This window comes from Erinaceus europaeus, chromosome X (assembly GCF_950295315.1).
Source record: "Erinaceus europaeus chromosome X, mEriEur2.1, whole genome shotgun sequence".
Taxonomy (NCBI): domain Eukaryota; kingdom Metazoa; phylum Chordata; class Mammalia; order Eulipotyphla; family Erinaceidae; genus Erinaceus; species Erinaceus europaeus.
This window is the reverse complement of record NC_080185.1, coordinates 2,062,710-2,072,117: the sequence shown is the minus strand read 5'-3', so window position 1 is coordinate 2,072,117 and position 9,408 is coordinate 2,062,710. Positions and strand designations below refer to the sequence as shown.

Sequence of the window (9,408 nt, the reverse complement as noted above, 5' to 3'; positions counted from 1 at the left end):
CACCTTCAGAACAGCAGAGAACTTCCCCAAAGTGCTGGGGTCCGGAGCCTCTGCAGCGCCGCCCTCCCCGCTCCAGCAAGACCGCTTCTCCAAAGAGGCCTCACTTCCCCACTGCCTACAGCTCCCCGTCTGTCTGCCTGCCCCCGGGTCACTGCCCCCCACCTTTCCAGCTTTTCCTGTGGGCCCCACCTGCTCTCAAGTGTACACGGGGATGCCTGTGATCCTGCTGGGCTCTGAGCTGGCCCCCTAGCCCCGCATGGGCTGACACTTGCTATCACCCCTGTCTCCAGACCAGCTGCAGTGTCACGGTGGGCCAGCAGACACTCAAGTTAGGGTCTGTGCCACTTGGAGGGGCCCCACCCCTGGTGCACCTTGCCACCCCCCACGTCCGCTGGGGAGGTGTCCAGAGCAGGTGCTAGGCTGGGTGGAGCTGTGGCCCTCCCTCACCTAGCAGGCTCAATCTGGCTCGGGCCGGAACTGCTTTTCTCCCTGAAGCCATGGATGGCTGAGGGTTTAGCTTAGCAGGATGAGCCATCTGGGGACCGCTGGGTGACAATCCAAGAGCCGGCTTGGGGGAGGGGGCATCTCAGAGCCCGCCAGGACAATGACCCCTTTCCTGCTCAGCCCACGGCTGCTATCTGCCCTGGAAAATTCCAAGCAGGCTGCTCAGCTGGTGGCGGGGAGGCGGCCGGGCACCGTGACTCTTGCTGGGGAGGCTCGGAGGTCTCTGGGGACAGCAGGGGGAGAGTGGGAAGCTGGGGCCTTCCAGCTGAGGCCTTTGAGGGAGGGTCTGTGCACCCACCAGGCGCCAGGGGGCAGCCTTGTCCCACAGCCGCCCAAGTCTCCCGCAGGTGCAGGTGGAGGGCTGCCAGTGCGCGACCACACACTTCTGCATGGGTGACAAGACTGGCACTTGCTCGTCAGCCAGGCGGGCTTGTTTCTGCCCACAGTAAGGGACACCCTTCACCCCCAGAGCAGCGGCCATGACCTCCAGCTCCTCTCCTGCTCCGCTGCAGGTGGGCAGCCCCCCACCCTGGCAGCCCATCCTCTGGTGCAAGGCGGGTAGCAGATCAGAGTGGCCCTCTGCCGTTCAGCTCTGGGGAGTGCGGGACCTGGGGATGTGTGACCCAACAGTGGCAGCCCCGCTGGGAGTCAAGTGAGATGGGCCAGGCAGGAAGGTGGAGAAGGGAGAACCTAGCGGCAGGCTCCCTGCAGAGGGGCGAGAGCAGGCGTGGGGGAGCTGGGTCAGGCAGAGGCTGGCCGGTAGCAGCCCTCCTGCTCCCCCAGCTGCTGCTCCAGCTCACAGGAGGGAGGTGGAGGAGGTGGGCGGAGAGATGGGAGGCGAGGGGCGGGGGAGGGGAGCGGCGCAGTCGTGGGGGTGGGGCGACAGTGACATCACCCGGGAGTCGCTTCTTAAGCGGCGGCTGGCCGGCTGGGCAGAGGCGGACCATCCGAGCTCAGTGGCCAGTCGCTGAACCCTTCGCGTCCCCACAGCGGCTGGAGCCACCGCCAGGAGGAGGGGGCGAGGCACCCAGACTGCCCTCCGGAGCCGTGGGCCAGCAGGTCTCGTGGTGGGGGTGGTGGTGGAAGGGGGGACGGGTGCAACCCCTCTCTGGCCAGGCTTGCAAACAGCGGGCACTCCATGCTCTCCTCACCCCACTAGGCAGAGCCTGGGGCCGGGTGCGCCGCCGCAGCCGCTGCCTCTGCCGCTGCCGGAGCTGCGGATAGGATCCTTGGGAGCCACCGCCGCCCGGCCGGGGCCCACCGCCACCCGCGCGCCCCCGGGCCCCCGACACACATGAGATTCTTCAGGCTCACTTTCAAGTGCTTCGTGGACTGCTTCTGACTGCGCCGTCCCCGCCGTCCCCCGCCCCGTCCCCCAACCCGGCCGACCCAGGCCCCTAGGTGGACCCGCGCCTTCGGCTCCCGCACTGCCACTGGCGCCCCCCACCCGCCTTCCCACCTGCCCACCCACTCCCCAGCCCCCCGGGCCTGCCAGAGCCATGGCGAAGAAGAACACCGAGAACGGCATCTACAGCGTGTCCGGAGACGAGAAAAAGGGCCCCCTGATCGCTCCTGGGCCCGACGGAGCCCCAGCCAAGGGCGATGGCTCTGCGGGGCTGGGGGCACCCGTCTGCCTGGCCGTGCCGCCACGCGAAACCTGGACCCGCCAGATGGACTTCATCATGTCATGCGTGGGCTTCGCCGTGGGCCTGGGCAATGTATGGCGTTTCCCCTACCTGTGTTACAAGAACGGCGGAGGTGAGCACCCCCCCCCTCAGCTGGGGCAAAGTCCGGGGAGCGGGGAGGACCCCAGTGGCCGGCCGGGGGCTGGGCCACCCCTTGCAGCCGCAGCCTCCACCCCCAGCCGGTCATGTGCTTGGCACTGTGGGGGGGGGGGAGGGTGACTGCACCCCGGGATAGTGCGCTAGGGCTGCCCCCCAGGCCCGGACTTCATGCCCAGGACCACTGGGCACTGCAGTGGGCAGGTCAGGCTGCCCCAGGGGCTCCCAGAGGTGAGGATCCCGGGTGGCCCCCATTGGCCAGCACACAGTGGCACATTGTGCGATCCTCCACGTGCGCACATAGGAACACACACACAATGGGCCACTCTGTCCCTCCCCTTGCACTCCCCCCGCCTGTCAGCTGGGCCTGGAACACTGGGTGCCCGAGCCAGGCTTGGGAAGCTGTGGCCTGGGCTGCCTGGCGCCGCTGCTGGCCGCACTGCATGCCCGCCCCGCGCCCGCCCACCCAGCCCCGCTTAGCAACGGCAGCGGACACGCGTGTCCCTGGGACCGTGAAGCAGCCCTGGGCATACGGGAAACCGAGGCCCCTGTCCAAGGTCATAGGCAAGAAGGATGCTGGGCCTAGGAGACAGGCAAGCCCCAGCCCAGCACTGCCCAGGGACCTGAGCATAGAGAGCCGGCACCCAACCTGCCGCCCCTGGTCGCTGCCTACCCCCAGGTTGGAGCTCGAGGGCTCCCTGCCTCCCTGCTCCTCTCGGCCTCCCCACCCCCAGCCCCTTCCACTCCCTGCCCTCTGCATGGGCTTTTGCACTGCCATCAAGGGTCTGCACGGAGAGAGGGGAGGCCAGCCAGTGCCAGCCCGTATGCCAGCCATGGTGCACGCACACATTCGCACGCACGCACGCACGCACGCACGCACACGCCTGCTCCTTCCTGTGCTGCCTGCCTGGCAAATGCGACTGCGACACGAGGAATGGCCTTGTGTGTGAGCACGTGCATCGTGCGGGCCGGCTGGGTCACCCCAGGTGGGCGATGCATGGGCTGAGGGGGTGGAAGCCCGTGGGCACAGGCTGCCCTGGGCCAAGGGAGCAGAGCTTGAAAGACCTAGCAGGCAGAGCCCCTCCAAGTGCATTCACCTGTGAGTCACGGGCCACCCCACCCCCCCGCACTGATTCAGCCTGTGGGAGGCTGTGCTGGAGCCTGAGCTGGCTCTGCCACAGAAAGCCACTCTCCAGGCCCAGGGCTCTGCGGAGGGCAGCCACCCATGCTCCCCCCTCTCCCCCAGGTGTGTTCCTGATCCCCTACATCCTGATCGCTCTGGTGGGAGGAATCCCCATCTTCTTCCTGGAGATCTCACTGGGCCAGTTCATGAAGGCCGGCAGTATCAACGTCTGGAACATCTGCCCCCTTTTCAAAGGTCTGCACCCCTGCTTCCCTGTGCTCCCGGGGGCGTGGGCAGGTGTGCTCCCCCAGGTGACCTTCAGAGATGGGGGAAGAGTGGGGCCATGGACGGGCTGGGAGGGGACCCAGGAGGCCTCCTGCACTGCTTGGGCAGGGCCCCCTGAGTCTGAAGGTGGCTGTCCCTGCCAGTTCGAGGTCGGAAGTGAAGGGCAGAAGGCCAAGGTCACCTGCGCCCTTTCAGTGTGGGCAGTGTCCCAGCACTTCTCAGAACCTTGGAAGGGGTGGCAGTGGCACTGAACCCCCTAGGGCTGGGTACCAAGCTGGCTGCATGTGACCCCCAGGAGCCCCCCCCCCCAGTGGCTGTGTGTGGCAGGGACCCACACGTAGGGTTGGATGCGGGCTTCAACAGCACGGGACGGGGAGGCCGAGCTCTGAGGGTGGGCGGGGAAAGTGGGGAGCCTTGGGGGTGCTTCAAGGTTTCCGGAGGCATGCAGAAGGGGAGGGAGGCTGCAGTGGGTCCCAGCCAGGCCAGGGACCAGCCGCTCCCCGCAGGCCTGGGCTATGCCTCCATGGTGATCGTCTTCTACTGCAACACCTACTACATCATGGTGCTGGCCTGGGGCTTCTACTACCTGGTGAAGTCCTTCACCACCACGCTGCCCTGGGCCACGTGCGGCCACGCCTGGAACACTCCCGACTGTGTGGAGATCTTCCGCCACGAAGACTGTGCCAACGCCAGCCTGGCCAACCTCACATGTGACCAGCTTGCTGACCGCAGGTCCCCTGTCATCGAGTTCTGGGAGTGAGTCAGGCGCTCTGGGCCCATCCTGCCCCTCAGTTCCCTGCCCCACATGGCCGAGTCGCCGTGTGCCAATCTGCCCCACCCCCAGACCGTTGAGGTCTGGTCTCCATGTTATGGGCATGTGTGGGGAGCAGGCCTCAGGCCTGTCCTGCAGAGTCTTAGTTTGGCAGGGGAGAGGGATGCAGAGGCCCGGTTCCCCGCTGAGCACCACTGCCACCCGTGGGTCTGGTCACTCGGTCTGGAGGGAGGATAGCTACTGGGCACACATGTGTGCCGGGGACAGCCCCCTCCCCCCCCCCCGCAGGCTCTTTGGTCCCCTCACGGCTCCACCCCCTAGGAACAAAGTTCTGCGGCTGTCCGGAGGGTTGGAGATACCAAGAGCCCTCAACTGGGAGGTGACCCTGTGTCTGCTGGCCTGCTGGGTGCTGGTCTACTTTTGCGTGTGGAAGGGTGTCAAGTCCACGGGCAAGGTATGGCCGGGCATTCAGAGAGGGCCCTGGGCGGTGGGGAAGGGAGGGATCAGAAGCCTCTGCTGGGGTCTTGCTGTCGCTCTGCCTTTGGCCGCCCGGGCCTAGCCCCCAGAAACCAGCAGGGCCACGACTCCAGCCCAGAGCCCTGCAGGGCCAGCTGCCCAGTCGCCCCCAGGCCGAGTGCCCACTCCCACCCAGGACACCCCCAGGCCGAAGGCCTGCCCGCCCCTCTCCCCACCTGAGTGAGCAGCCCACCTGAGGGCTGCCTGCCTGCCTGGCTCCGCACCCCGCCCGCCCCAGCCTGGCTCGGAGGGAGGGCGGATGCAGCCAGTGCGGCCACTCTGAGCCCCGCCTCCAGATAGTGTACTTCACGGCCACGTTTCCCTACGTGGTCCTGGTGGTGCTGCTGGTGCGGGGAGTGCTGCTGCCCGGGGCCCTGGACGGCATCGCCTACTATCTCCAGCCCGACTGGTCCAAGCTGGGGTCCCCGCAGGTGAGGGGGCAGCAGGGGCACCTCCCCCAGACCCCACCCCACCTCACCCCACCCCACCCCTCAGGCCGTCACATTCCCTGATGCCACCTGTCTCCTCCAGGTGTGGATCGATGCCGGCACCCAGATCTTCTTCTCGTATGCCATCGGCCTGGGTGCCCTCACTGCCCTGGGCAGCTACAATCGATTCAACAACAACTGCTACAAGTAGGCCCGTGCCCGCGCCCGTGCCCGCGCCCAGGCGGCAGCAGCCTGGAAGGCGACAGCCCACACGGCACCCTCTGCCCACAGGGATGCCATCATCCTAGCGCTCATCAACAGTGGGACCAGCTTCTTCGCGGGCTTCGTGGTCTTCTCCATCCTGGGATTCATGGCCGCAGAGCAGGGTGTGCCCATCTCTAAGGTGGCCGAGTCAGGTGAGGCCCCAGCCGGCTGCCCTCTGCAGACCCCTGGGCCCAAGGGATGCCCTGCCTCGTAGCCAGCAGCATGCACAGCTGTACCAGCTGGGCCAGGGCTGCAGCGCACCTGGGGCCGGCTGTGTCAGGCCCCTGCTGGCTGAGCCCAATGCCACACAGCTGCTGGGGGGGGAGGGGCAGGGAGCTACCCACCCTGGCGAGGCCCTGGCAGCCCGGGGCTTCTGGGCACACTTGTCTGCTCTGCCTTTGCAGGCCCCGGCCTGGCCTTCATCGCCTACCCGCGCGCCGTCACGCTCATGCCTGTGGCGCCGCTCTGGGCCGCCCTGTTCTTCTTCATGCTGCTGCTGCTGGGCCTGGACAGCCAGGTTCGTGGGGTGCTGGCTGAGGGGGAGGGGCATGCGGGTGGGGTCAGGGCATAGCCGAGCACCTTGCCCTCCCTCCCCTGCAGTTTGTAGGTGTGGAAGGTTTCATCACGGGCCTGCTGGACCTCCTCCCGGCCTCCTACTACTTCCGCTTCCAAAGGGAGATCTCTGTGGCCCTCTGCTGTGTGCTCTGCTTCGTCATCGACCTCTCCATGGTGACAGATGTGAGTGACACGGGCGGGGCCCCAGGCTGCCCCAGCACCGTCGCCAGTGCCCTTGACCCGCTCTGTCCCCAGGGCGGGATGTACGTCTTCCAGTTGTTCGACTACTATTCGGCCAGCGGCATGACGCTGCTCTGGCAGGCCTTCTGGGAGTGTGTGGTGGTCGCCTGGGTGTACGGTAGGTGTGGAGGGCCGAGCCCGGAGTGGGGGCACGGCGGGGGCACCCCCTGACCCTTCCTGGCCTACTCTGCAGGAGCTGACCGCTTCATGGATGACGTGGCCTGTATGATTGGCTACCGGCCCTGCCCTTGGATGAAATGGTGCTGGTCCCTCTTCACACCGCTGGTCTGCATGGTGAGGGCCAGCTGGGCATGGCCGGGTGGGTGCGCGCGGGCATGGGCGCGGGCACGGCTGACAGCCAGCTCTCCTCAGGGCATCTTCATCTTCAACGTGGTGTACTACAAGCCGCTGGTGTACAACAACACCTATGTGTACCCGTGGTGGGGCGAGGCCATGGGCTGGGCCTTCGCACTGTCCTCTATGCTGTGCGTGCCCCTCCACGTCCTGGGTTGCCTGCTCAGGGCCAAGGGCACCCTGGCTGAGGTCAGTGCCCACGGGCCGGGAGCCTCGGGCGGGCGGGGGTGAGGCCTACCCCACTCACCCGCTGTCCAGCTGCCAGCCTAACCCAGCCCTCTCTCCTGCAGCGCTGGCAGCACCTGACGCAGCCCGTCTGGGGCCTCCACCACCTGGAGTACCGCGCGCAGGACTCGGATGTCAGGGGCCTGACCACCCTGACGCCAGTGTCAGAGAGCAGCAAGGTGGTGGTGGTGGAGAGTGTCATGTGAGCACGGGCCACCAGCGCGCCCTCTAGCCATAGCAGCCCCTCGCTTCTGCCCCCACCCACCCCACCGGGGGCCGCCTTTCCCTGACTCTAGGGGTCTGCCTGGGGGGAGGGGAGGAAGCACCTAGAGTGCTTGCTCAAATAACTTTTTCCATTTTTAATAAAACGCCAAAAATACCACGACCCACCAAAAATAGATGCCTCCCCGCCCTCCCTTAACCAGGCTGGTGCACATGCTGCTTCCCAGGCCCCGCCAGCCCTCCCGTAGCTCCCAAGCCCAGCCGGCCCGCATTTCCAGGCTCTGCCCAGTGCGCCTGGGGCAGCTTGGGAGCAGGGCAGCGGAGAGGAGGGAGGGGCAGGGAGCCAGGCACCTCTTCCAGCTGGGCTAGCCCCCTCTCCCCACCCCAACTCTAGAAGCTTAGAGAGCCAGCCAGCAAGGGAGCCTTCCGGTCCCTGCGCCTACACCACCAATATCAATTGTGAGCTTGTGTCTGAGTGCGCGCGTGTGAGTCCATGGGCATCGTCTCCAGGTCTCTTAGCCAAGGTGAATGCCAGGAGTGGACCCTGCCTGTGGGCAAGTGAGGCTTGTATTTTGCACATTTTATAAAAACTCGAGGAGAGATTTCCACTTGTATATTTCTAAAGAGAACACAGCCCTGAGCCCTGTCCGCCTCTCCCTGCCCTGCCCGCCGCCCCCCTCATTCCTCAGCCTAGGCGAGGAATGACTTTGTAGAGCTCATTTTCCTAGGCAAAGCGAGAGCTTCCAGCTGTGAGTCTGCCTGTGGGTCTGCGAATGCAGTCCGGGCCAGGCTGGGTTGGAATAGTGCTCGGGTGCCCACACTCGGCTCCCAAGCCAGCGTTGTGCCCTGGGGCACGGGGGCTGCTTAGCTGGCACCCTCAGGCTTGCCTGCTCCCGGCCCACCCCCACCCTGGCTGGGCACCACTGCAGGACCTCAGGGGACAGCGGCCGGCCGGCGCCCCCTGCGAGCTTCGGGCCACCGATGCACTTTTCACGTCTCAAGTCTTCCATGGAGCGAGCAGCAGCTTTAATTAACCCTGTCTGTGTCCCCTGTTCCCCAGACAGCCGAGTGCACCCTGGAGAGGCCCCCATCCACATGGGCTGGAGGGAGGGGCTGGGTGAGGGCGCACCGCGAGGACACTGACTGTGCTGCAAAGTCACTGCAAACATAGCAATAAACACGTGTCATTTTCCAGAGCTGCCTCCCACGCCTCTGTTTTGGGGGAGGGGCTGGAGGGAGCTGGGGGGCACTACCTTGGGTGGCTGTGCATTCTGGGGGGCCGTGGGACCTAGGGGCAGAGCCATCTGCTATAGCGGGGAAGGGAAGGTGAGCGTGCAGCGTGGAAGGTCCAAGGAGGCCACAAGGTGGCCCCCCCACCAGTGCCATTCGGAAGGCCCAGGAGCAGGCCAGCTGTGTGGAGGGGGATGTGGGGGATGTGCTCACAGGAGGGGGTGCCCTGTGAGGATGGCTGGGGGTGGCTAAGATCCCCCAAGGCGCCAGGGGTCAGGAGCTTGGGAGGGGAGGGCCAAGAAGTCTGAGTCCACAGGAAGGAGACTGGGCAGGTGGGTGCTGTCCATCAAGGGGTCAGGCCGGGGTAGCACGAGTCAGGGGCGGGACAGGGGACCAGGAATCCCCAAGAGCGCTGGGTGGGCGCCAGCACTGCCACCCAGTTGGGGGTGGGGATGCTGAGCGCCAAGAGGTGGATGGCTGGGCTGTGGGCAAGGTCATGGGGACTGGGGGGGGGGCGGTGAGTGTGGTGTAGAAGCAGGGTGAATCAGACGGAAGCACCCCCAAGTGGCCCCTGACCAACACTGGAGTTTGAGCAAATGCTGGAGTACTACTTGGCCTGGAAAAGGGACATTGTAACCAGCAGCTACCAACTACATGGCAGTAAGCTGGCCTGCGGGGTGTCGCTGGACAGGATGGGGGGGCGGCAAGAGGACGTAGTTTGGCTCAGGAGGACGTGACAGTCCGAGGACTGCCATCAATGCTCCACACCTATGCTATGCACGCACAATAAAAACAGCATGTGGGAAAGACAAGCCTGGCCACTCAGGTCCTCAGGGGCAGGACACGGCCAGGGGCTCTATGCAGAGCCAAGGAGGGAGGGAGGGGAGGAGGGGAGGAGGGAGGGTGGCA

The 9,408-nt window shown here is 65.9% G+C and overlaps 1 protein-coding gene across 2 annotated transcripts; it reads left to right on the top strand.

Annotated features, from left to right (window-relative positions):
• Positions 1-1,406: 1,406 nt before the first annotated feature.
• On the top strand, positions 1,407-8,463 carry SLC6A8 (solute carrier family 6 member 8). 2 transcript variants are annotated; one of them, XM_007534877.3, is made up of 14 exons: positions 1,407-1,563; positions 1,664-2,262; positions 3,532-3,663; positions 4,200-4,449; positions 4,787-4,919; positions 5,278-5,412; positions 5,513-5,616; positions 5,701-5,825; positions 6,078-6,190; positions 6,274-6,411; positions 6,484-6,586; positions 6,662-6,762; positions 6,841-7,011; positions 7,113-8,463. In XM_007534877.3, the coding sequence occupies exons 2-14, from the start codon at positions 2,004-2,006 to the stop codon at positions 7,251-7,253; spliced, it is 1,905 nt and encodes a 634-aa protein (XP_007534939.1). In that variant the 5' UTR covers positions 1,407-1,563; positions 1,664-2,003; the 3' UTR covers positions 7,254-8,463. The 2 variants fall into 2 exon arrangements, with proteins under 2 accessions (XP_007534939.1, XP_060038777.1); XM_060182794.1 differs by having other exon boundaries at positions 6,274-6,586.
• The last annotated feature ends 945 nt before the right edge of the window (positions 8,464-9,408 follow it).

Bases quoted from the DNA above. Each gene is read 5' to 3' on its own strand.
- SLC6A8 (XM_060182794.1), top strand. From the start codon at position 2,004: ATGGCGAAGAAGAACACCGAGAACGGCATCTACAGCGTGTCCGGAGAC. The intron at 3,664-4,199 runs GTCTGCACCCCT...CGCTCCCCGCAG, and splicing joins CATCTGCCCCCTTTTCAAAG to GCCTGGGCTATGCCTCCATG. The intron at 7,012-7,112 runs GTCAGTGCCCAC...TCTCTCCTGCAG, and splicing joins CCAAGGGCACCCTGGCTGAG to CGCTGGCAGCACCTGACGCA.